The sequence below is a fragment of the Mauremys mutica genome, chromosome 10 (assembly GCF_020497125.1).
Source record: "Mauremys mutica isolate MM-2020 ecotype Southern chromosome 10, ASM2049712v1, whole genome shotgun sequence".
In the NCBI taxonomy this organism is placed as follows: Eukaryota; Metazoa; Chordata; order Testudines; family Geoemydidae; genus Mauremys; species Mauremys mutica.
The window spans coordinates 4,294,574-4,321,812 of record NC_059081.1 but is presented as its reverse complement, the minus strand read 5'-3'; the positions used below and the strand labels follow the sequence as shown (position 1 = coordinate 4,321,812).

Sequence of the window (27,239 nt, the reverse complement as noted above, 5' to 3'; positions counted from 1 at the left end):
AAGATGCAGCTTCCTGCTAGCTGCTGCATGGGGTGCCTGATGACACTTGACTTGATAGACCTCCCAGGAGGGTGGGCAGTAAGACAGCCCACCACTAACACGACCAGAGGAACCCTGCAGGGCGCGTCTAGGACACAGCACCGTGGGAGAGAACCGATAAATGGACAGCCCAGTTTGTGCACGACTGGTGAACCCTGGAACCCACGCCCAGGCTTGTGGAAATCCTGGTCGCGGTTTTACATCTGAGCTGAAAGAGGGCAGCCCGAGTGGCCTGACAGCAGTGTCGCCTAGTGGCTAGCTGCTGGGCTGGGGCTCTAGGTTGGTTCTGTTCCTGGCTCTGTCAGTGACCTTGGGCAGGTCACATCACCGCTCTATCCTCATTTTACAGACGGGGAAACCGAGGCCCGATGCTCCCGCTCTGCTTTGGGAGCTAAGGACGGGAAGTGCTGTGTAAGAGGCCATCATTAATGTCGACACGGAGCTATCGGGGAGAGCGGCCCTGACAGAATCAGACCCTTGTCGTGGGGGGGGGGCATGTCGGTTTCCCCTGGGGGAGCTCACCTGTTTCCTCTTGTAGAATCCCTTCCGGTCGCAGTTGGGAAGGTGAACGGCTCGTGGGATCATTCGTTCACTGGTTTTGATTTCCTGCAGCGAGGCCTCCATCTGCCTGCGGCAAGGGCCCTGCCAGAGGAGGGAGAGGATCAGCGAGAGCCCAGCAAGCCCTGGCCCGCTCCCCAACCAAGAGCCGGGAATCCCGCACGCCCCACAAGTCAGTGACCCGCTGGGCTCCTGGAAGGGATGGATTTCCCCAGCGCGGGGGTAGGAGAGAGCAGGGCAAAGCCTCATCTCCTGCATGGCAATACGGCCCCCCACTGGGCAACCGTGCCCTTCTCTCAGCACCTGCTGCTGGGGGCGCTAGGTGGCGGGCGGGAGGAAAGGGGCAGGCGCGGGGAACCCAGCACTCACCAGCTCGAACTCTTGCCTCAGCTCAGGGACGGCGACCCGGGGATGCGCTGTGTTCTCCGCCCCGCCGACGAACTTGGACGAGGTCAGCTTCTTCCTGCGATCCTTCTTCAGAGCCTCGGCCTTGAGCTCGGAGAGGCGCCCGTGCTTGCGGTACACCTTGGGCGAGAAGGTCTCCTCCGCCATCTCCGAGGTGGTCGGCTCCTCGTGCTCGCGGGATTCCCGCTCTGGAGGGGGAAGGGACAAAGCACAGCGACTTCTCCGTGAGCTGCGCCTGGAACCTGCAGGGGCCAGCCCTACCTACGCCTCTCGCTGAGTGCCCGGTGCCTTCCCAGCAGGCACGGGGGGAGGGCGGACTAACCCAGTGAGAGCCATGCCACTGCAGCGCTTTGGGCACCATCTCCCCATAAAGGAGAGACCCTTCCTTCCGGCGCGATTCCCCATGGGGGCACCCCCCTGTGACTCTCACAAGACTCAGTCGCATTGGGTCAGGGAGTGGTCCCTATAGACACAGACCACCAGGCCGCTGTGTATTGTTACATCGACCCAAGAGAGTCACAGGCACGTTACCGAATGCGCACGCTCTGCCTGTCACATACATGCACAGACAGACGCTGGCACGCGCAGGACAAAGCCACGCCACGAACGGTTTCCACACAGTGCCTGAACTGGCTCAGCTTTGCTGGGGAGAAGCCTTCAGGCTGGGCGGAAAAGCCATCGTCTCTTTGGGGCGTGGGGCTCAGAGGGCCAATCCCACTGCGGAGGAGAGGGTGGTAGGGATGGCCTGCTTCTCTCCTGCTGCCTTTCATTTGCCCCCGGGGGCAAAATCACCACAGGGTTCGGCAGGCTTAGCTCGAGACAGCAGGTCAGGTCTGGGGGCAGCTGCCAGGGCGATGTAGGGCTCAGGAGGGGAATAGCAGGAGATGCTTTGCATCAGGATTGGGGAGCTTTGGCAGAGCTGGGAGGTTCCTTTTAGGTAGCTGAACGCAGGGTCCACCCTAAAACCTCGAGTGTAGCATTGCTGGTGCAGAATGGGTGTCATGGTCCAACCAGAGGGGAGGCATGTTTGCGGTGGCTAAGTCATCCCCGAACAGTGTATACCTAGTCTCTGCAGTGCGGGGGGATCCTTCCGGATGAGTTCTTATTGGGATGATCAGCCTCAAGCTCTGTGTGTGTCTGTGCCTAAGTCAACTGCTGTTTCATCCATTGTAGTTACCCATATAGGCTGGGAGACCTTCTGAACACTTTGCTCCCAGGCAATATGATTTTAACAGCTGGGATGTCAGCAGGGCTCCCAAGTGCTTATATATAGGAGTGAGCCGGTGACAGCCTATACTTAGCTGACTTGTGACCTTTAATACAGCCGCTGGAGTGAAAGAGGGTTATTTCTGGTTCTAGATGTGAATATAGTGCTCCCCTCCAGAGACAGTGGAACCCTGGGCCATATTCCCACCGAGCCTGTTCTATTGTAGAGGCCCCTCTGGCAGAGGCAACGGAAAGAGATGGCAAATGCACCACACTGGGGCAGGGGACAACAGGGGGAAGAATGGAACAGAATCGTTCTGCCTCACACAGCCAGGAATACAAATATCAACCTACTCAGATGTTCTCATGATGGTGGTGGTGGTGGGGAGAATATGACTCGAATTTGGTCACAATGAACCCAACATGTGCAAAGGATGATCCTCGTGCAAGGAATAAGCCTGCAGATGATCTAGGGGCAGACGGGACGCCAGCCCCACAGAAGACGACTCTGTGACAAGCAGAGACACCCATCGACATAAAGAAAATTATTTTCTGACCTAGCCCAGGTGCAGGCTAGGAAAAGGCCAACAAGGGATTTTCACCAGGACCTAATGCAGCCACCTCTGGGGTGGAACATTATATTTAACAGCATACGGCAACACTGCAACACCATGTAGGATAGGAGGGGAAGTTTTAAGGGAGGTAGAATGTAATGGGAGTTATATTTCAGAGTGTCATTCACAGGCCCTCAGGAGTCTGTCAAGCCAGACAGCAATAAATAACGGTCCAGCCAGCAATCACTGACCTGGGTACTTGCACTTACAGAAAGGAAGCATTTCACCTGCTGATCAGCAGGTGGCAGCACATGCCTTTAGTTCGCACTTAACGCAAGGCAAAACCCTGCAAAATCATCACGGGGGTTTCACAAGGGCAGGAGGGTCTCAGAATTGGTGTGCTGGAGGGTGGCAGCTCAGACCCTGTGGTCCCTACAGCTGTCAGTCCAGGCCCCCGACACCCACACCCACTTCACAATTTCAATCAACGCCAAGTCGAACTTTTCCTCTCCCAGCTCTGAGAAAACCCAAATATGCTATTTGGCAAAGTCGAGTGTCCCAGCCTAGCAGCTACTCACATGCGTTATCCAAAGCCATGCAATGAACCTGATCACTGCTGGGCAAATCCTATTACAGCCTCTCAGGATCGTACTCAAACCTGCTGGATTCAACAGAGCCTGATGTACCTTCTTCAGTCCTGACAGGGTTCCCATCATCCCTGCATCTAACGCCTCACAACCCCTGCGAGGCAGGGCACTGTTGTTATGCCCATTGTACAGATAGGGGAACCGAGGCACCGAAATCTGCCCACGCTCACACAGGAAGTCTCTGGCAGAAGAGGAAATTGACACAAAGTCTTCCAAGTCCCAGATCTGCACCCTAACCACCAAGCCATCCTCCCTCTCTCTCATTTTGTGAGGCCCAAGGCTTATCTGTGCACTCAGGTTTTCTCAGGTGCAGATGATGTGTTTTTGCTTGTTGGAGGAAACAAATGTATTGATTAAATAAAACATGAAAAGATCACGCCTGGAAGAATGAACCAGTTGGGAATCAGGAGCCGGTCAGTTGCCTGGTCTGTGTCTCGTCAGTTACAATGACCAGCCAGCAGCCACTAGGTGTTGGTGTTTAGGTTTCCACCAGGAAATGGGGCGGTTTTACACTGAAGTCTTCTCATTCCCCAGATCATGGAAATGAAAACCCTACTCTACAAGCTGTATTAACCATACCTACACTCCGGGCATAAATCAGTGACGCCCCTTTATATAAAGTGACCTCCCTCGTCAGGCCAACGGAAAAGCCGGGCAGAAAAGCAGCATGTACCACAGCATAACACTCCCGCCTTCAACCTCAAGCCACCCCCACTGACTGCACCAGGCACTGGATTGGGCCCACAGGGCCCAGAACATCAGCCTGGGAAGGCAGGTAAGGTGCAACATCAGATCCGCTTGGTGCGGCATCCTACCTCTGGCAGCGCCCAAGCCCTGATACGCCAGAGGAAGGAAGAAACTCCCCACAATGCCCCTGGCCAATTGTGCTGTAGTGCTCCACGGAAGGAAACATTCTTTCCGAAAACCCAGCCGATGTTTGGAGTACGCCCTGAAGAATGGGGATTGACGGCCCTGGTCGTTTTTAGCCCAGCTCGCGTCAGAGCAGAAGCTAGTCTCATTCACCTGGGTCAGGCCACCGGACGAGGCAGAGACGGGCAGCGGAACACCGGGGGGAGACTGGAAGGCAGGGCAGCGGCTGGGAGACGGGCGTGAACACCGCCGATCTCATTACATCTCCCAGGAATGCGTCTGAAGAGCATTACCGCCCTCACCGTTCTCGGTCTTCCAGTCACCAGCTGCATCAGCAGCGTCGGCTTTAAAAACTTGTTTTGGACATTGGGCCCAGGCACTGGTGCTCAGCTCCTGCTGGAATCAGGTGTGAGCACCAAGATCCCACGCCCACTGAATACTCAGCTATAATAGTAAGGGGGCGGGGGGAGGGGCAGCTGAAAACTAACATCTCTCTCCTGGTATGCAGCTGTTTTTAGAATGAATGGTTCAGATTGAATTTTTCCTTTAAAAACATATAACCCTAATAAATAACCCTACAATAACAAAGCAGGGTGTACAGCCTGGCATTCCGTGCAACCCTACAATAACAAACCAGGGTATGCAGCCCACTGCTCTTGTGCAACCCTACAATAACAAACCAGGGTATGCAGCCTGGCATTCCTGTGCAACCCTACAATAACAAACCAGGATGTGCAACCCAGCACTCAGGCCGGCCTCCCCTACTGTCTGTACAGTATCGGTTACAGAGATAATCATGAACTGGAAGCCTGGGTCCTGGATCTTCCCAAACTCTGCCACGCGGATTTTGGTTTTGGGGGGGGGATCTGGTGGCCACTCAAGAAAATGACCTAGTCCAGCTCGAATGCAGCATTCCTCTCTTTTCTGAAGGGGCTGCCAGTGGCACAGGTATGACCAGGGAGAAGCCACATAATAAGGACGCCAACAGAGCACTTTGTTTCTGCTTGCTGTAATTTGTAATTTTGTAAACCTGGAATTTATCTGCAAGCCAGAATCATGAGTAGTAAGTGGATGGCCCAGTTCTGATCCCTTTTGGGAGGTAGGAGAGAGATGGAAGATGTGTGAGCAGACACCCTTTAAAGGGAATGGATTTGAGGGGTGCATGGCTGGCGGGCTGGCATTTCCCAAACTGATTTACACCTGTCTAGCTCCCAATACTCCTAGAGTTGTTCTTCCGTATTTGCCAGAGCATTATCTTGCTCCGATCAACATCCTGGCGTCCTCTGATCTCCACTGCACCCAAAGCTGGATCTCAGTCACTGTGATGATAAGCCTACTCCTCGGTCAGCCTCGTCTTCCTATCCCGCCCCGGCCATGGTTCGGTTTGTGCAAAACCACTGCCCAGCTGACGAAGCTTTTACAAAAGACACAGGTCTTACTTTAGCGGAGTCCTTGCCTGCCAGAGAGAGAGGGTGGGAGCCTGTAAATCCGGGAGAGCTGGTTGTGTTTTCAATCCACTGATCCACCTCTTGGAGCCTACGGCAGGGGGCTCCCCAGCTCCAGAAATCCGAGGACGGTTCCCTTGCTCCTGCTCTGCTAGAGTTACTCACGAGGCTGGCGTCCCAGTTGGGAAGGGAGGGCCAAGCAGTGCCCAGGGTTGGGGGAGGTGGCGGGGAGAGCTGCCAGACCCCCCTCGCCTCTCCTCCCCAAACAGGAGCTCGGTGGGATCCTGCCAGGGATCATGTATTCCTTGGCTGGGCCATTAGGGAGCGACTTGTATCCGGCGGCGTGCACACTCCCGGCCCAGGCTGCGTTACCGATACAGCCTCTCGCTGTCACCCTATCCCCCTCCTCGCTCCGGCCGAGAGAACCTGAGCCGGGCTCTGCAATCGGGGTAAGACGCCCACGTCAGCGACACATTAACACCTGCCGAAAGCCTCCGCCCCCCGAAACCTGCTCCGTTAACCCCCAGACAGGCCAGGCTGTGGCTGCTGGGGCTGAACAAGACCCAGGGGTTCCGCAGTTCTGCTCCCAAAAGACGGGGGGGGGACACCCCTCCAGGGCCAGCGTCCCCGGATGGGCATGCAGGAGCCTAGCGGCTCAGGAAGGAGACTCACGTTTGCCTCCGACTGCAGCAGGATCTGCCCCACCCCCAGCGCAGCAGCCCAGGCCAACCTCTAAGCAGCTTGCCAGCCCCGACGATTCAGTTCCAGTCTGATTGCCTTTTGCAGAGGCAGGAACTGCTAACCTTTCCCACCGTTTTACCCTTGGAGAGAGCCGGTGGGACCCAGGGGAGGAAGACGCTGCTGGGGGCAAGGACTGGCCTATTCGCTCCTGGCGAGGTTGCCCAGTGCAGGGTGGCAGCTTAATTAAACACAAACATTGTGGCCGACTGCGGAGAGAGCCAACTCTTCTGAAATGTGGGCGGAGCTTGGGACAGTGGGTGGAGTTTGAGTACGGCATCACCTACTATGCCCCATCTCCACTGGGACCCCAATGCACTCACCGGGCCCCATTCTTAGTTACCCCTTGGGGCAGGAAAGGTAGTGGGGAAAAGTTGCTTTAAGCAACCTTTGTGCTCCTTGAATTCTCGGACTGCCTGGTGACTGACACAAGTTAGAACAGCCTCGGGGCTGCTCTAAACTGTGCTCTGCTCCCCTTAACCTCCCATGGGCCCTGGTAAGCAGAGAACAGCCACAGTGCCATGCACTCCTGCCCCCTGTGCAGCGGGCCGAGAGCAGGACCAGTTTAACAACGGCAATCATTAACAACGGCTACACGTCACAGCTGACAAATTTCTGTCGCTTCTAACCCAGCCTGGATTTGAACCCGTGCTCATGATGCGGGGAAGGCTCAGGAGCCCATTGCCACGTCCCTGAGCCATTTGGTCTAACCCAGCTTCAAGCTCTGACCCTGTGTTTGAGGTACACGGGCAGGAGGCCCTATCTCAGTGTAACAGTGACCGACTCCGGTCATCGGCGGGCGGGATCGAACCTGGGACCTCTGGAGCTAAATGCACGAACCTCTACTCCATGAGCTAAAAGCCACGTGGCCCATGTGTAGAGGAGAGGCTGTAACAGACTCATTAATCAATAAGTGGTCTCGGTGCCACACATCACCACACCCAGGAGGTGTGCAGGTTTCAAATCGATCCAATCACCCGGCAGGGTTTTTCCTTTTGCTGTGAAAGCGAAGGGCATGAGGGTCTGCACAGAGCCGGCTGGAGGCTGCTGGGATCAGGTGGGAGAGAGGGAACTTGTCCAACCAGATGACGCCTTGACGATAACGGGCTGCTTAGGAAAACCCTGGCAGGCGGGACGGGCCCCGTAATGACAGCGGTTGTGTGAACAAATGACCCCGTTCCTCAGGGAGCTGGAGGGGAGAGGAGGGTAGGTGGCAGACAGGGAGGCTGGTCAGCATGAGGCCTTGTGCCTTAGGGTTCCCACTCAGGTCCAACGCCCCGATGAGGTCACCGGGTGATCTCAGTTCCTCGTCACCCCCCCACAGATCGGGGGGACCAGCTTCCAGCTGGGCACACTGAGCTCAGCTTCAGCATCCTCTGGCACAAGCAGGAGCGAGAGCGGCCAGGGCCTGAGCCTGAGCCAGCTCTCAGGGACCTCGTCCTTCTAAGCAAGAGGGACGGCTCGAGTTGGACGTGATCAGCTGCCACGGGCTTTGGGCTTGGTAAGAGCGAGTGGCAGAGTGCTGGGCTGTAGGGGGCTCTCAGAGGGACTGCCAAGGGTCGGGGTCAGGATCTACTGCACTGCGTGTAGAGCACATCAGTGATGTTTGTTCGCAGATTAAACTAAACTGGGAGGAGTCGCGTGCAGCAATGTGGACAGAAAAGCCCCCCAAAGAGGGGGGGGAGCGGATTAGAAACATGGGAAGATTCAGCTGGAACGACTGATGCAAAGCCACCTAGGGAATACAATCCGAAACGTAAGTCCCCGCTGGGAGGGAGCAAGCTGAGAAATAGTGGCGCTGAATGTGTCCCAGGGAGTGAGTGGAGCACACATACGATGCAAGTTTGCAACGTGATATATGGTTGCAGAAAAGAGCAATTTTAGAATCACAGAATATCAGGGTTGGAAGGGCCCTCAGGAGGTATCTAGTCCACCAATCCCCAACTAAATCATCCCAGCCAGGGCTTTGTCAAGCCGGGCCTTAAAAACCTCTAAGGAAGGAGATTCCACCACCTCCCCAGGTAACCCATTCCAGTGCTTCACCACCCTCCTAGTGAAATAGTGTTTCCTAATATCCAACCTAGACCTCCCCCTCTGCAACTTGAGACCATTGCTCCTTGTTCTGTCATCTGCCACCACTGAGAACTGCTGGTCTCCATCCTCTTTGGAACCCCACAACAACATCACAACAGCATCACATCCTGGAGCAGGAAGATGACCGTCCCTTCCTCCGGCAATGTTTTGCTTTGTTTGGCGCACCCCCTTAAGAGATGGGTATCGCTCAACAGGAGGCCGCTCAGAGAAGAGCAGCAAACGTGGTCGGGGACTGGAAGGACTGAACTATGGGCCAACGTTTGGCCTACTTTAGCCAAGTGGTGAATCAACAGGACACATCATAGCAGCCTACAAATATCCGCTGCGTAAACAGTCAGAGGATGATTTCAGGTGGCTCTTGGGGGTCTAACGAGGTGTGATGGAAGAGGTAATATTTAGGCTAGATATCACAGATACTTCACAGATACAATGTGACCTTGTCTCCCGAGTCATCATTTCGGACTATTAGAACTAGACTAGAATAATGCACTGGTGCAGGTACTATAAGGAACGACCCTGCGATGGTTTGGAGAATGGCTGGAGGATCTCCTAGCTCTTCTCCATCTCTCGGTTCGATGAGCCCACAAGCTGAGAATCCGGCACCAACATTCGAGCACACTGGACCCAGCTGGGGAAAACCAGGCTGAGCCATCTGTCAATCCCAGCTGCATGAAGCTGTGACACAAAAGGCTTGTCCTTCCCCTTCCAGAGGAGCTATTTGGGCCAGTGGCACATTGGGGCCTTCTCAACCAATCAGCGTCTCCCCTCTGCACCAACACGCTGGAGAAGACTCTGCTGAGTCAGCTGCTGCTTGCCTGTAGGGAGTGACTATGTGCGGCAAGGGACAGGAAGGTGTTTTACACCAGTGCTGCTACCTGGGCTGTTCTAAAACAAATGGGATTGATTTGAAATGCAGGCCTGGGAGCGCATTAACCCAATGACCTTGATGCACCTGGGCTGAGCTGGAGAAGAAAGCAGCTTAGTTTAGTGCCTGGGAAAGGCGCACCCAAGGGAACGACTTCATTTAGACCTGCATTTTTCAGTCTGCATTACAAGTGCAGGCCCGATCGGTGTAGACAGAGGGTCAAATCACGAGCTTAGCATGATCTGTCTGTGATGCTCATGTGTTTCTGTCACTGGGAGAGGTAAAATAGTCCCTGCAATATACGTTTGTTATTGGCGGCGTAGGGATGCAGTGGTAGAGAGTGCTGTAACTCCCTTTATTCAAATCACACAAGTATTTTAACTGCCTGTAATAACTTAGGAGTCCCACAAAGGCTTATGCAGGTGAAAAATCCATGCACTCACTCAAACAGTCCCACTGACTTCATGAGTAAGTGTCTGCAGTATTGGCCACTGAATGCTCCTAAAGCCATCACAGGTGCTAGTCCTCAGTGAGGCCAATAAAATACAACCCATGTGGCGTTCCTAGTGCAAGCCATTTTTGAGCTAGGATGAGCCACAAATAAAACAATTAGGAAACTTTTCAAAGAATGAAAACACTGAGGGCAAGAATTCCCTCAGCTGTAATTCGATGAAGGTCCATTGACTTCAGCCGTGCAGTGTGGATTTACACCAGCTGAGGATCTGGCCTCTAGTGTAAATACTCCTTTCTCTGAATTGCCTTGGTTCATTGGCCCTGTGCTTTCTAAAAGCAATTTGACTCAGGCACCAGACCACACAAGGGAACGGCAGGTGGATTGGATTGGATTTGGTGAGGCTGCAGTGGGCTGTGGGGGAGGAGCTGTTTCAAAATCAGGCTTACAATGGGAAGCTGCAGTAGCTTCAGTCTTGATGATGGAGAGATTAGCATTTCTCCAGATGGTGGGGATTTCTCCATGACCTCTGGAACTACAGAAGATGCAGAGGGATGAACAGAGGGAGAGCAGAGAGGCAGCTAAATTCAATATTGTCAGGACGGGTATTTTTGTTTCCATGATCAGAGGTTAAAATGGTTAACTCTCTCTGCACCCCCTTCCACCAGACACAGACCACAAGTGGAGAAATTAACAAGGCCTTCCCTTACCCATCCCCCAAGGGATTCCAAGCAGCAAGGAGGGAGATGGGGAAAAGAGAGAGAAACACCCTTCTAGAAAATGATTTGTAAACAGCCCCATGAATTGCTTGGTGGTAACGGGGCGCCAGAAGGTCGGAATCAGAGGTGCTGACATCTCGTCATGGCCGTGTTTATTGGTAACAAAAAAGTTGCATAACTTTATGCAAAAAATGGGAACGTGAGACTCTTCCCTGAGGACATCCTGGCACTCCAGGCCCTGAGCTGCCAGGGGTCTGGCCCCAGGAGACAACCCCAAAGCGGGAATGTGCTCCCCTAAAAAAATCTCAGCTGTATTGCTATGAAGGGGTTACAGCAGGTTGCAATAAACATCACACAGCAAGGGTCAGAAATCATTCCTTAGGCCCTGGTGCCAGATGACTCAACGGGAGAGGCATGGGGAGGAGCTGTGAGTTTGGGACTGTTAGTAACTCTGCTCTCTCTGGCTAGCTGGAGCCTTCCCTAAGGCTCAGTTGGAGCCTGGCTCATTTTGCTGCAGCCTGCACGAAACGTGCATGTACGTTCTGCTGAAATGACAGCACTGTTAGAACATAAATCAGAGTTAACGAAACAAAACCGAGCCAGGCCTGACGAAGCATAACTAAGGGGAAGAAGAGACCTTTACCAGAAAATATAATAGTATTCAGGAGTGAGGATCCCAGACACTAGAGAGTCCAGGGGTAGGACTGCAGAAGTTTTGGCTATTGCTGTAGAATAGAGGGGTGGTTTTGCCCAAGGCCAATGTTCAGATAAAGGGGAGATCTTTGTTATTTTCCGAGTGGGTAAAGTAGGGGACTCTGGAGTTGGGGATCTGCCCCATTACAGATGCTGAGCTCCCTTTTCAAGACAGCTGCATGAGAGATAGCCAAAAACTCTAGAACAATGGTTCTCAAACTGTTTTAATGGAGTCACCAGGGCTGGCGTTAGACCTGCTGGGGCCCAGGGCCGAAGCCCGAGCCTTGGGCGGCAAGACTCAGGCTTCGGCTTCAGTCCTAGGCGGTGGGGCTCAGATTACAGCCCCCCCGTCCGCCTGGGGCTGAAGCCCTTGGGCTTCGGCCCCCCCCACCCGGGGTGGCAGGGCTCAGACGGGCTCAGGCTTCAGTCCCCCGCTCCTGAGGTCGCGTAGTAATTTTTGTTGTCGGAAGGGGCTTGTGGAGCAATGAAGTTTGAGAATCCCTGGTCTAGAAAAAGCTCTGGGGATTGGTAACGGGATAGGGGGCCTTTCACCTCCCGGACCCTGGTTTGATTCCAAGGCAGGCAAGTAGTGAGTGAAAGCTGTTATCATCTGACAGCTGTGCCGTGGCCTAGTAGAAATGAGCAGGAGAGGTAGAGAGGGGGTGGGTGGGGAATCACAGGCCTGTTCCTGGTGGACATGTCTCCACATCACAAAATCCAGCATTTCTAATACCTCGGGGCCCTTGTTGCCAGCCAGAGCAGAGAAGCCAAGCACTCAGTGGGCCATGGAGACTGAACTTTTGTGTCATCCCTAAAGGGGTGAGGTGCATTGGAAGGGGACTGCATGGGGGAATCTTGTGCTGGTTTGGGGACAAACAGAGGGAGGATTTCAGTCTTTCGCGCTGTCACCTTTCACCAGCACTATCAAGAAGGAGGGCACAATCCTTATCAACCTGCAGAAGAAACGGGCGGGTGCATGCGCTGGAAGAGACAAAGTAAAACCCAACGAGAAACTTAACCTAGTGACTTGTGCCTTCAGCATCTGAACCACACAGGACTCCACTCTGGGACTCCAGCCTGATTCTCAAGGATGTCCCTGGAGTCGGGTGGATGATCCGCTCCCACCTCTGCACTAGCGTGAGATTGTGCCGCTCGCTATTAAACGGTGCAAGCAACCAGCTTTCTGCCTCTTCCTTTGGGAAACGATTCTACATAATAGATCTCATCAGCAGGAAATCGCTCAGCCAATTTAATCCTTTTACTACTCACTCTGCTCCTCGCTGCCACCCTAGGCAATTCCTCTCCCAGGTTGATGCTTACTCCCTTCCTTTATGGCAGACTGAAACCTCTGCTTCCCAAGCCAGATTTGAACCTGCACCCCCAATCCTTCCTAGCACTTTCCCTGTCTGTGCTACAATCCCCCGAAACATAAGAGACGTGGATTCAATCCTTTCCTCTGACACAGACTCCCTGTGTGACCTTGGCATGTCACTTACCCTCTCCATCCTTCCGTTGCCCCGTGAATGGGGGATGAATACAGAAGATGAATACAGAGACAGAGTCTAAAGCTGGATGGGACCACTGTGAGGGTCTAGTCTGACCTTCTGCGTAGCACAGGCCACAGGACTTCCCTGAAATACCTCCTGTTTGAACTAGAGCAGGTCTTCTAGAAAAACATCCAACCTTGATTAAAAAACTGCCAGGGATGGAGACTTCCCTGTGAGATCAAAGATTGTGAGTGGCTCCCATGCTGTGGTGATAGGGGCCATGTACATACCTGTGCTAGATAACCCCAGTACCCAGGCCACGTTCCAGGGCCGACATCCCAGCTCTTCTAAAAAATGCCTTTGGATGTTTAACGGCCGCAGAGAGAGAGCACTGCATGCAGCACAGCGTCCATAACACCGTATCGACTCCGGGCCGCATCACCAGCGCCATTTCTCGCAGCACAGCGCCCCCTAGCACCGTGCTGGGGAACTGGCGCAGTACTAACTCCCTGCTACTTCCAACCTGGCACTGGATTCAGTACTGGCTCTCAAGGAGGGGGTGTCACACACTGCGTTCCACCACCACTTCTTCTAGCACCACGAGGGGGTCTCTCATCCCCACACTGACCCAATCCAGCTCATGAGGGCTGGCGGGAATGACACAACCCACTGTCTGGCTGTATGACTGCAGAGGTCATGTGGATACAGGCAGGTGGCCAGTTCGCTGGAGACCCACAGGAGTAGACAGGGAAGGGAAAAAATATCCATTGTGTTGATTCGTCCTTTACAGACCACAGGATATTTTTAATCACCGTTTGGCAAAATGCATTCCCCTTACTATGCTGGGCGCTGGCCAATCCATAAAGTACCGCCTTGGGCTCCTGGCTAGGGAACCCACACAAGGGAGCCCCATAATTTAATTTGTCCTTAAGCACACATAGTCGTCTGTTACACCAGGTAGGAAGATGTCTCACTAGGCTACCGCTGTATAACACGACACATGGTTTGGCCAATTAGTACAAAGGAGAAGTAAATCTAGCTGAGATTTTTGGTCCATCAGGTCAGCTACCTGCCTCCGGTAATGACTCATATCTGATACTTCACAGCAAGGCAACTCCTATTCCCCCAAAACCTCAGCACCCCAACAATCCATAATGCACTTAGCTGTCTGTACCAAGCTGTATAGTGAGGAACAGAACTCTTCCTTGGTATCCGGAGGAGAACATCTTATACCCTGAAGCCTGAGAACAGAACACGCATATATTATTACCAGGCCCTCATTGGTCATAAAATTATCCAATAGAATGATTGGAAAGGACACTTTTTTTTCCTATACTGCTCCTCCAGAAAAATCTGCATAACTTCTTGGAATTAGCAAAGTGTTTTATGTTCAAACTGTGCCTCTTTCTATGACCTCAGAGGCCATGAAACAGTTTGTATGACTGCATTATGTGCCACACAATTGTGTACAAACAGTCTATCCACGTGCATTGTTTCCAAATGAGATCAAAAATCATATGACAATAACAGATTTTACCAGCAACACCTACATTTGTTACAACCATTTTTAGAAATTTCAAAACAAAACTAATTTTTCACTAAGATTCTTGTTTACTTTTTGCATTTCTTGGGGCTTAAAAAATGAAAACCAGCTAGTCAGTTTCACTTTTCCCTCTAGACATTTTCAGTTTCACTGCCTGGTTCTCATGTCCTAAGGCAAGGCGGTGGTGTTTGGGTTATTAAGAGGGAGCAGAAGGATTGTTTAAAAAAACAGATTCCACTTGAATTAAACAAACAAATGATCAAAGCCAAAACAAATCAAATGGAAACATTTGTGCTGTTTTTATAAAATCAAATTTTTGGACCAAATTTGACCAAAAAGTGCCTCTTTAAGCTCAATCTATGATGCTAGCTCAGTAATTACTGCATTCCATACCTATCAGACTGACCTTCTCCACCTTCTCCACCTTAAATAACACCCAAAGCTAAAACAATCACACCAGGCACAGTTTTCTTGGGATAGAACTTTCACTCCTCACCAGGTGTTGTGAGCCTTAATTAATGTTTGAACAGCCAGTTGAAATCCTTGGAAGAACAAAAGTGTTAGGGAAAAGCTAAGTATCGTTATTAGAGTATTGTTTGCAAGTAGACTTGATCCTTTAAACCCTCTGCATGTGGAATTCCCATTGACTTTCCCAGGAGTCACCTACAGGGGGAATTAAGTTTTGAGCGTTATCTACTCCAAGAGGGCCCCTACCGTTAAAAACGTTCTGGCTGTGCCTGCTTGCATATAGATTCATAGATTCCAAACATTGGTGCTGGAACTAGGGGTGCTACCGCACCCTCTGGTTATAAGTAGTTTCCATTATATACAGGGTTTACAGTTTGGTTCAATGGCTCTCAGCACCCCCACTATACAAATTGTTCCACCTCCCCTGATTCCAAGACCAGAACTGACCTGCTGTATAACACAGACCAGGGCACTTTCTCAGACCTATTCCTAGAGCAGATCTTTCAGGAAAACACCCAGTCTCAATTTAATAAATTGCAGACCTCTGAGTCTGTGTGCACGGACCAGGGCTTTGCATGAACAAACAGGTAGCCCTGCAAATTCTACTCATGCAAATTCTGGAGGCCTAGCGTGAACTTAACCCGTCACTAGCATCTGTCACCGGATGGCCAGATTCTTGCCATATGTGCAGCTGAGGTTCAAACCTCCCTATTTGCTTCAGCTTGAGTCTGTACAGCTGTATCAGCAGGAAGCTGGTGACTGTGTAACAGGCCGAACTAGTCTGTAGCAGGCCCTGATGACAAGGAACTCAGAGCCATTTTCTGAAAGATCAGTCTCCCTGCGGGTGAATTTGACCATACTGACCTCTAGAGGGCCGTGGATTTCAGTGAGCATATTATCCTGCCACCTGCAGGAACAAATTACAAGCAGATGAACTGAAATAAACACCAGCGCCCCCTTAGGTCATCAGCATCAAAGAGCTACTTAAAAAGTAACACCTGACTGAGATTTGCCCTGGCCAGTGACACCTGCTGAAGGACTACGGCCCTGGATGGTTCCAGGCATGGGTGCGTTTCACCTCCATGTTGCTGGAGGGAAGGAAGGCCATGATGACAGAGACTGAAAATCCTTTCCATCTCATGGCCGATGTTCAATGAGCTTGGTGGTCTCAAAGGACAGGTATTGACATCAGTTGCCCCTCGAGCACCGAGGCCTGGGATTAGACCCTCCCCGTCTCCCGGCTAGACGTGGTCTCTGTAGCTGAGGGGGCAGCGGATGCCTGCTTTGCTGCTGCCCATACAGGACCTGACCTGAGGCTAAGGAGACAATTTCAGTCTCTACCTGCATTATGTACCCCTGCAGATTATTACTGCATATCCAGCCATATATTATTCTGGTTGGCAAATGAATAATTGATTCCCCCAGGGCATCTTTGCTTCTTCTTCCTCAGCATCTCCATGCTCTCTGTTCTCACCGGCCCTCTCCTCTCCTCTCCCCAGCACCCACATCACTGCCCTCGGGCCCGTATAAAAACGCATCTGCCGCAGTCATGAAATCCCTCTGCTGGCTTTCCCATGCTGCGTTCAACCTCCATGGCTTCACTTCCTAGGCTCTTGACAGCCTCCTTTTCTTCCCCGCACTTGTCTCTTGCTGCAGCACCCGGCCTCCTCAGCTCCACCACTGAGTTCAAGATTCCCTCACCACAGCCATGTCCCTGTTTATTGTCTGCCACCCCTTTGGGTGGAACAACTTCCCCGGACAGACACCTGCACCCATTCCCACTAATCCCTCTCCTCAACCCACCCCCTTACTGTCAGACCTCCAAACTCTCAGCGGCTAGAGAGAGAGGCCAGCAGGGGATCCGTGCTATTTATTTAGTTTAGAAAAAACCTTATATGATTTCAGCTCCATCCAGTTGTGCACACAGCTGGATGACATAACCACAAGGTCTTGCTGCTGCTGCTGCCGCCTTTAGCCGCTCTCCCCCTTCCCTTCTGTTGTTTGTTGCGTTCCCTTGTGTCTTGTCTTGAACTAGACTGGGAGCACTTTGGGCTGGGGGCTCTTCTTCCGATGCATTTGGACAGCACCGGGCACCTAGCACCATGGGGCCCCAATCCAACAGGGGCTTCCGGGGGCTACCCTAAATACCGATATTTAATATTAATAGTAACGCACACAGTGCTTCTCTATTTATGTCTTATTGCATAGATGAGTGAGTGTATGTGTGCGTATTTCTATAGAATACTATCCAGTCCCACACATATCTGAGTAGCTATACATAGGTGTGGGCAAGTAAAGACACATTTCATATATGTAATAATATAATAAGATATAGGTATACGCAGATGTAACGTGTGCGTTCGGGGTGAATTCTGGCTTCCTTTACACCTCTGGAGCTGCCTGTTGACTTCAACAGGGTTGGAAGGTGTTTGGTAAGTGAGGGCCGAATAGGGGATTGTTATTGGCTGTGCTGTACAGGTTGGTGTGACTCTTCTTTCCTCTTTACTGCCTAACAGAACAGGGAGCCCTGGAAATCCTACTCAAGACCCTAGGAACTGCCGCCCCGGAATGGGCCTCTTCCCCGGCTCTCCTGCCTCTGATAGAGACTCTCGAGGAAAATGGGAAGCCTCATAAATCCACCCCGTCGCTGCCGTCAGGTAAAACTTTCAGTGGACATAAGGAGAAACCAGAATGCTGGGTATTGTCAGACAGGTGGCCTGGCTTCCGTGGAGCAGATTAGGCCATCTTGGGGCTTCTCTTCTCTTTATCAGTGCAGATAGGCTATAAATATACACCCCCTAACTACAGCTACAATATACTTAGGAACGGTTCAGAGATGAGCTTAACCTAAGTCAGCAAAGAACCTACAACAGTGTCTATCTCCCCTTCTTCCGGTCCCCATGTGTGTTTTCCTACGCCGTGATCCTACAAACACTTAAAGCATATGACTGACTTTATTCACGTGATTGACATGACAGTAAGACTACTCGTGTGGTTAAAGTATGCCTGCATGGCCAGGGCCCTTGACTTTCCTCTAGATTCCCTCAAACTTGCTTAGGCTCACATATTGGGTCAGATTCTGCTCTCAGTTCCAGTCATATAAAACGGGAGTAACTCCATTGCTGTCAGTGGAGTTACACCAGATTAACAGCAGTGCAAGACAGATCAGAATTTGGTCTATATAATGCTCAAACAGCCATGCATCTTTTCTCTGGTGGGATTAGGCAGAATTTTTTTTTTTTGGATCAACTACTCAATAAACTAGTTCCTGCTCTAAAAACTAGGCTGCTGCAGAATCTGTCCATCAAGAGGCCCCCATCCCTTCCCGTTTGATCCACCCCCCCACACCACAAAAACCAACTGTCTTCTTGCTTGCAGCTGACGGATTTCACAATTTTTTTAAACTTTAGATCAAAAAGAAAAATGGAGTTTTTCCTGTTTCTGCTCTGAGAGCTCCAGGCCTGTTGCTACTAGCTTTAGCTTTCAGATCTCAAGGGTTTTAATGGTCTCAGCTTCACACAAAGAACTCACCACTCAGCACAGATCACTATGGACAGCACATGTTCGTAACTGTAGTGTGTACATAGTTCCCTGCTCCCATGACCCTTGCCCTGACCCTGACCCTTAGATCTAACCCCAGTTCACCCCAGCTCTCCTGTCTATAGCGGCACACCTGCCCCTCTTATATCTCAGTCACTCATTTACAGCTGTTGTGTGTCTGTTAAACCCAGCCGCGTGTTAAAGCGCATTTAAACTGAGAGCATGAAAGAGGGAGAGGAAAATCTGTCAAGGGAATGATAAAGAATTAAACCCGGTACTAGCTGCAGAGAATGTAGCTACACCCACTGCTTCTCCTGTCTTGTTTAAGCTGACACAGCAAAATGCATTTTCTTAAAGCGAGCTCTGGATTTCTCCCTCGCAGCTACAGTTATCATTGGCTCAGAGTTTCATAAGGAAACTTGACAGAGATTATTTTTTCTTTCTTGAAAGAAAGAAGAAATGAGAGAGAGAAATGTTTGGCCACGTTTGTTTTTCCATGAACTTTTTCAAGTCAGTAGACTTGTATTTGGCCAGTAAACTCCACTCTGGTTCTTGTCTCTGACCTCTCTGTCTCTGAGGTCAACAGGCGGTGGTGGTGGGATGTGGCAAACCGTGAAACAAAAACGGAAAGAGCAGGCACATTTTAAAAACCGAGCTACATAAATGATGCTGCTTGTGTTTTTACAGTCCTGTAAATGTCACTGGGGTAAGTTACAGTTCTGAAGGTAAGGACGCTAGCCCTTTGATGATAGAGTATTTTTACAGGGACTCATCACATTGGCACCTAAGCACCAGTAATATTAACAACGGACAACATAATATTCCTTTGCAATTCTGTCGCGGCTTTCATTCAAGACACTTAGAATTCTCTATAAACATTAATGAATGTAGCCTGTACATAGGTAGATTCATTTCCCAGGTATCATTATTCCCAATTTACAGTTGGAGAAACTGAGGCACGGTGAGAGCCAGTCAACTCGCCCCCTGGTAAAACAGCTAGTCTGTAGCAGAGCTACCACTAGACTGCCAGGTCCCCTGCCTTCCAGTCCTATGCTATAATCTCCACCACATTAGCTGTCTATCCACCATAACGACGAGGAGGAGGAAAAAAATATTTCTGAGAAGTGGATTTAAACAGACCTGCTGCAAGAGCATGAATAAATAAATATGCAGCTGAATCCATCCCTCTCGACTGTCACTTAGTTAGACACGGTTGATTCTTTTGCAGCAGTTCTCAGTTCAGGGCCAAGTTTGGACATCCATAGACATCCAGGCCAGCTTCCCTGACACATTGTCCCCGGATTTCTGCCCAAACTGGCAGAGGCCAGCAAGTTCAAGTCAAACTTCATTTTCTTTCCTCCCTGGTTGCCTAGTAACATGCCTATGAAAATATACTTCTCTGTTCTCACCCTCTACCACTCAAAAGCCACGAGGAGTTTTTTGTTTTGCTTCATTTCTCCTTGTCCTCAAAAATTCCTGATTTTTACAACCTCGCAAGTCAGCAACCTCTGCTGCTCCCTTCCAATACAATCCAGGCATTTCTTGGCTCAAGGCCGTTGTTTTATTCTAAATTTCAGTTCAGACTTTCAGAATTATTCACTTAATCTGAGAAACCAACAGAGCTCCCGATGGGACCACCTGCAAGATTTGGGTGGAAGGCAACTAGGAGACCAGAAAAACAACTCCTCAATCCAATCTCTCTCTCTCTCACCCCCGTTCATCCGCTGGATTCCTGCCTGAGCCAGAGCCCGAAAGTGCCTTACAGGACGAAAAAGGAAGCCGATTAAAGGAAGCCCGGCCAAGTGGTTCATATCTATGCACCTGCTATAGGACTGGATTCCTTGGGAAGGGTGGCGAGAGAGAGAATAATCAGCCTTGCTGAGAAATAAGTGGAAAGTCAAAGTGTTACTGGTGCCATCTGTCTGCAAGGGTCACTGTTGTTACACTGAACTGCAGGTAGGGAGCCCAGCTCAGCCTCTTGCACTGGGCGTACACACATGTACACACAAAAAGAGGAAATAATGCTATGCGTGACACGCGTGGCGCATGGGGATATTTCACCTCGTTTCAGCGTTACCGGATTATTACTCAGTTTATTGGGTTCCAAGACAGGAAATCAGCTCCTTTTTTATCATCTTCCTCTTAACAGACCCAATCCACATTTCGGCAGGATGCAGGCAAGTGGCCTGCCTGTGCCTTTAAACTGCTCCAAAGACAGCCTGACTGGCTTTTTTGTCTGTGTGTGAAATACATACATTTGGCTTTGCTAGGAAGGAAGACAAATAAAAAGCAGCGAACGCCTGCAGCAGCAGAAGGGGGGAAAAATAATAAAAGTGGAAAGATTTATTGGGTGTTAGAAGGGATAAGCTGCAAATCGCCGATGCACGGATGCAACGAGCGGCTTGGCAAAAGGAAAAAAAAATGATTTTTTTTCTTTTGCATAAGCAGTTTGGGGGTTTTTATAAGTGTTTCCTCCCTCCGCTCCGCTTTGGTGGGTGAAGGTGCCCAAATGGGATATAGAAAGACAGGATCCTACTGGATCTTAGACAGGGCTCATGGAAATAAGGGAAAACCCTATGAACGATCAGGGATAATGCTTTATTTAAAGGGAGATTTTAGGGAAATAGTGTTTCCCTTCGCATATCATGTATTTTTTTCTCTCAGGTGTACATGGCGACTGCCCTCAGGTATACAGTGCAATTATCATAAGCTCCAGTTTCACGTTTAAAATGCTTCTTATGATCAGTTTTAATACATTTCAATACATCTGAAAACGAGGAATGGGTTGTCACCCTAAGGGAGAAATCAATGAACTCACGGCCAGGTGGTCACCCTAAAGAGGATCCCAAAATTGGAGATAATCAAAGGAAATGCTGCTTCCTTTTTTGCCTTATGCACTCTGCACCCTACAAAGGCGAAACCACCTTGGCTTTCTTTTAAATTTTTTTTTTGCATTCATTTTGCATCTGGGTTTTCCTTTCCCCGATGCACCTGCTCCCGCTCCTTGCCCAGCAAAGACCTCCAGCAGCCAAGCTGGAAAAGCTGGTCTGGAAGGGGTGGGGGTGGAGGGGTACGTGCTGCGGGCGTTGGGGGCTGAACTGAAGGGTTGGATGGGTGGGGATTTGGCATGGAAGGCTCGGGCTTGTATTGCTTCACTTCCAAAGCACAAGTTAGCCACCAAGCCAAGGGAGAGGGGGTGGGGAGGCAGATACGAAAAGGGAAGAAGGACGCAGGAGCCACGGGCTCGGGGAGGATGGACGGAGGGGCCAGGGAACCAGCAGCTTTCAGGGGATGGGCTGAGGTGGAAGACCAGGGGAGAGGGGCCGGTGGCAGAGGATGCCCTGGGGGAGAAGCCAACCTGGGTAGGTGAAGGGGGTACCGTCGGAGGGGAAGAGGGTGCAGCAAGATGAGCAGGAGGAGAGGAACAGAGAGGGGGTAGGAGAGGATCCCCAGAGGGGGGGGAAGGGGAGACGTTGCAGGGGGCTGGGCAGCAGACACTCTGCAGCAGGGGAGCATGGGGGGCGGGTGGTGAGTGTGGCTGGAGCCGGGGTGGGAGGCCAGGGGAGCACAGGAGAGTGTGAGCATGGTTGGAGTGTGTGTGGGGGGGGAAGCAAAGAGGGAAAGATGCAAAGCCATAAGGGGGGGCACAGCAGGGGAGCACGGGGGGGGTGAGCACAACCGGGGGGGCAGTTGCCAATCTCCAGAGCAGGGGCTGCCGCTGGAGGGGAGGACAGGGGAAAGGTGCAATGCCATGGAGGGGGGGGTGAGCGCAGCCGGAGCCCAGGGGGGCAGGTGCAATCCCCACAGCAGGAGCTGCTGCCTGAGGGGTGGGAGGACAGGGGGAAGGTGCAATGCCATGGGAGGGGGGCACAGCTGGGGAGCACGGGGGGGGTGAGCGCAGTCGGGGGGGGGCAAATGCAATCCCCACAGCAGGGGCTGCAGCGGGGGGGGGCCAGGGGGAAGGTGCAATGCCATGGGAGGGGGGCACAGCTGGGGAGCACGGGGGGGGGGTGAGCGCAGTCGGGGGGGGGCAAGTGCAATCCCCACAGCAGGGGCTGCAGCGGGGGAGGCCAGGGGGAAGGTGTAATGCCACGGGGGGGGGGGAGCGCAGCCGGAGTCCAGGGGGGCAGGTACAATCCCCACAGCAGGGGCTGCAGCGGGGGGAGGCCAGGGGGAAGGTGCAATGCCATGGGGGGGTGAGCGCAGCCGGAGCCCAGGGGGGCAGGTGCAATCCCCACAGCAGGAGCTGCCGCCGGAGGGGTGGGAGGCCAGGGGGAAGGTGCAATACCATGGCGGGGGGGGACGGTGCAAACCCCACAGCAGGGGCTGCAGCCAGTGGGGAGGACGGGGGAAAGGTGCAATGCCATGGGGGGGGGGGGGGACGGTGCAAACCCCGCAGCAGGGGCTGCAGCCGGAGGGGTGGCAGGACAGGGGGCAGGTGCAATGCCATGGGGGGGGGGGGGACGGTGCAAACCCCACAGCAGGGGCTGCAGCCAGTGGGGAGGACAGGGGGCAGGTGCAATGCCACGGGGGGGGGGGGGGGGACGGTGCAATCCCCGCAGCAGGGGCTGCCGCCCGAGGGCCCCGGCGCCGCCACTCACCCAGCTTGGCTTGCTCCCGGTAGCTCTTCTCGTTGAGGCAGAGCCCCCGGCCGTGCAGCAGCGCGTGCAGCGGCTTCTCCTCGCCCTGGCGGGGCAGGCAGCGCAGCCCCTGGGCGCAGCGCTCCGTGTAGACGCCGCACGACTGCCCCTCGGCCAGGGCGCAGCTCATGCAGCAGCCGCAGCCCGGCTCCTTCACCAGCTCGCAGCCCGCCGGGCTGGGCGGGCACATGGACAGGGCTTTCTCGTCGCACGGCTCGCAGTGCACGAAGGAGCCCAGGCCCTGGGAGCAGCCCAGGCACATGCCCAGCAGCAGGCAGAGGGTCAGGAGCATCTTCCAGGAGCGAGGATGCGAAGTTGGTTTTTTTTTTTAAGGGAGGGGTGGGAAAAAAAATCCCCCTCTAAACTCCAAAAAAACAAAGCACCCAAAAAGTCCCGGGAAGGATGATTTTTTTGGCCTCAGATTGCACAAGCCTGGTTGCCAGGCTGAGAGCTGCTGCAACAGGTTGTGGGGGGAAAAAAAATCCTAAGCCAGCAAGGAGCTGGGGGTGACTGCTACCCAAACCCTCCCTCCCCCGCCGGCCCCCCAACAGTTTTCCAAAGCTTGGCGAGGAGGGCAAGTGGGGAGCAAAGTTATTTTTGCAGCAGGGGCGCCTGGCAGGAGTGCAGCAAATAATATTGAAATACTGCAGAGCAGGTAGCACTAGGCGGCTGGAGAGGTTGGTTGAAAGCACATTTTTGTGTTTTGATTGGGTCTCTTTGCTTCCCCCTCCTCTTCCAGGTCTGTCAAGAAAAGTTTTCTGCCAAAGTTTGGATTTTTTTTTTTTGCAAAGGCTGCAGAAGAAGAGGGTTTTTTTAAAAAAAAAAAGAAAAAGAAAATGAAGAAAAAAAAAAAAGGAGGAAAAAAATTCCACTTTGTAGATCTCTCAACACTTTCCCCCCGGAGAAGTTTCTAAAGAGACTGAATACTGCCGAGCAGGGCTGTCTTTTAAATAGACTGCCCTGGCCGCCTGCCAGCCCTCAGCTGCAATTTGAGATCCCAATGACACCTCAGCTTGGATGGGTGCCAGAACTCGGGCAATGGCAGTGCACACGCAGAGTGGCTAGGGGTGGGGGCTGCAGCTTTTGACTTCTAGGTTTCAAACCCCCGGGCAACGATCAACGATAATATAATTGGGGGGGGGGGTGGGGGCGAAGGGAGGGTCACGAAAAGAACTTTTCCGATTTCCCCAAGGACCCTGGACGAGTAGGAGTGAAGCTTGAGAGAGACACCGAGAGAGGATTTGTCTGGGAGCCTCTGTGAGCACAGTTGCCAACTTTCACACGGTAAATAAGCCCCCCGACTTTCACAATAAACCAAAAATCAAGCTAGTCCCGTTTCAAAACAAGAACCCCAACACTCTATGTGACTAGATCCCTCCGGCGTGCAGTCTGGGACTGGGTGGGCCTGGTGTGCATCCCTGACTCTCTCCCCCTCTTACCCCTGATTGCCCCCCCTTACCCCTGATTTTCCCCCCTCCCTTGCCCCTGCTTGCTGGGAGCCGATCACAAAAAAGAAGGAACAAGCTACACCAAACAACAAGCCAGAAGCTAGCCAACAAGCAACTCACAAGCCAATTAAGCCAAAACCAAGCCCAATTTCTGCCTTTTTTTCCACGGGATTGGCATGTCTGTCTGTGAGATATTGCAGAGTGCTCTGTTGTTCTGATTTCCCACTGAAGTGCTAATGACTTTTTAAATCACGCAGGGCCCAATGCTGCAAACATTGGCTATCAGGCATAGTACTTATCATCACCAAGACATCATGAACCCCTCCGGATTGGGCCCTAAATAAGGGAGACAATGTGCATAGGAGTCCATCAGTTGTAAGTATGACATGTATGTACCAGGTGTTAACACAGGTCTATTATTCAAGACTGTAGCTACAGAATGAGCAGAGAACATTCCTAACTGTGCATGGGTGATATTACACAGCTGTACACCTGATAAAAAGATATTCTCCTTTGCATGCACACCTGTGCTGCTGACACAAGTTCCTTGCATGGAAAACACACAGAGTTAATAAAACTGAAGGATGAACATGACATAAGGCAGGAATAGGCCGACTGCAAGAACTGTGTTAGATTCCTCTCTGGAAAAGTGAGCTGTGCCTTGCAGGATGCCAGAAAGCAAGGGGAATTTTGCCACGCGAAGCACAATTTGTACATTTTATCTCAATCCTGTTCTGCCCCATAAATTCCCCTGCCCACCCCCGCATGTGAAAAGAGCCAGACTTCTGGTAGGGACACAGCATTCCTAAACACAAATGGTCAGGCCACATCCCTTCACACTAGCACACAACAAAGTCCTTCAGCACTTATTAATTATTTGTAAAGATTAACTTTTGTAGCACTAAATCTCCACTAATAAATACATCACCCGATCCCCTGACACTCCAGAACTGCTGTTAACAGACACAATACACCTTGAGCAACAATGGCAACAAAAAACAGGTTTTGGGGGCATGGTTCTGTGTTCTTTAAGTCAACTAAGTGATGCTGCCTTCAGACAGAGGGAGAAATTGAAAGGGATCAACCGTTTCTTCATGAGATTTAAATGAAATATCAGAGCCCCCTTTGCCCCCCCCCCAGTTCCATATTCCTTAGGTTGCGTCTCACCCGCATGAATGTGACTGCCTGCATTGCATGGATTTTGCCACTAGAATGCACCCTTATCTATGATAAGACATTGGGTCTGCTGCTGAAAAAGGTTAACTCTTTTTCTGCCAACATTTTCTAGCCTTAAGTCTGCCTTAGTCATCTCTGGGGTTCATTGTTTTAATGCATCGCTCATGTTTTCCCCATATAGAGGGATTTTGTATTAAATGTGAGATTCCCTTTTTTGTCTGAATTGTTTTTCTACAAGGAAGGTTTTCATAGGTTTTCTTGTAAACTATCTGTTTTGATCACACTTAGTTATTTCCAAGTGGCTGTCCCTTTGGTAGCTGATTAGATAGATAGATAGATTAGATGGGGTGTATAGGGATAGATAGATAGATAGGGTTAAGAAGACATATTTAAATATAAATTCTACACTGGACCCAAAACTGATCATTTTTATGGAATATTAGTCATATCCTGCTTTTGGAGGGACAAGGTGCGGGAGGTAATTTCTTTTACGGGAGCAACATCTGTTGGTGAGAGAGACAAGCTTTTGAGCTCCACAGAGCTCTCCTTCAGGTTAGCTCACCCACCTTGTCTCTGTAATGTCCCAGGACCAACACAGCTACACCAACACTGCAAATACTCTGCCTTTGATTTTCGTGAGGCTTTCCCATTGATTTTAAGGGGCGTTTTGCATGTCACAACAGCAATGCTGTGCACTTATATAGCACTTGTCACCTCAAGTACTTTGCAGGAGTGATTAAGGTTAAATCCCTCCCCCCTCATGGTTAAAGCTAGGGAAACCAAGGCATAGAGAAATTAAATGGCCCTCAGCAAGACATGGGCAGAGACAGCAATACAATACAGGGGAGAGATTTCACCCCTCTCCGGCCCCTGCACAATGTATAAAGGTGGCCAGAGTGAGGCATAAAGCCCAAATTCCCCTCATGGGAGGACTCCCTTGGCTCCAGCATTGTGGAAGACAGGTGTAAGGCCTGCCTTCCGAGGACTCCTCTGCAAGCCCGGCCACCGGGCTCCACTGGGAGGTGTGTATGAGGGTGGAGGTTCCCAACGGTACTGTGGAGAGTCTGGGGAGGCTGCCCTCACGTAGGCGGGTCCCTAGAGCTAAGTTACCATGCAAGAGCAAAGCTGTTAAGGATACCCAAATTCCTTCCTACTGGGCTGCAAGTTCTAAGCTGGGCCCCCCTCGCCGAGGCCTAGCACCCTCTCCTTAGTCTCAGCCGTGTCCTCTAACCACGAGACCATGTCCAGAGGCAGACTGAAGTCTTAAGCCAGTAGGCCTTAAACCTTTAGCCACAAGCTGATTCTGTCTGTAGTCTCTTGACTGAGGACTCTTCAAAGTGGTAAGAGCAGCCTCTGTACTGGATGCTGCAGTGCGACAGCGGGTATTAAACAGCCTCCTTGTCTGTAGTCTGGACAGAGTTGCCAGTAAATGGCTGGGGCAGGGTGAGCTCCTCTCCAAGGCTGTCAATCTGGCATCTTTCACCAGCCAGAAAGAAACCATTGCGTTTTAAAAGAATAGAAAAAAAGAAACCAGCCAGTCAGCAGCATATGGCTGGTCTTCAGCTGCAAGAGAACCTGTGACCAGCAAAGATCATATTTCTCCATTCCTGTACATTGCAAGGGGGTAAGTAGGATAATATTTGAAATTTATAT

At 51.5% G+C, this 27,239-nt stretch overlaps 1 protein-coding gene across 1 annotated transcript in view; it reads right to left on the bottom strand.

The window, feature by feature from the left end:
* The window catches only part of IGFBP5 (insulin like growth factor binding protein 5), a 29,730-nt gene extending 5,854 nt beyond the window's left edge, over positions 1 to 23,876 (bottom strand). The window contains exons 1-3 of the mRNA XM_045032064.1: positions 22,924 to 23,876; positions 967 to 1,190; positions 562 to 681 (exon numbers count right to left, since the gene is read on the bottom strand). Coding sequence (XP_044887999.1) covers positions 562 to 681; positions 967 to 1,190; positions 22,924 to 23,254 — 675 coding nt within the window. The 5' untranslated portion in view covers positions 23,255 to 23,876. The remainder of the gene's footprint in view (positions 1 to 561; positions 682 to 966; positions 1,191 to 22,923) is intronic.
* Positions 23,877 to 27,239: the final 3,363 nt, after the last annotated feature.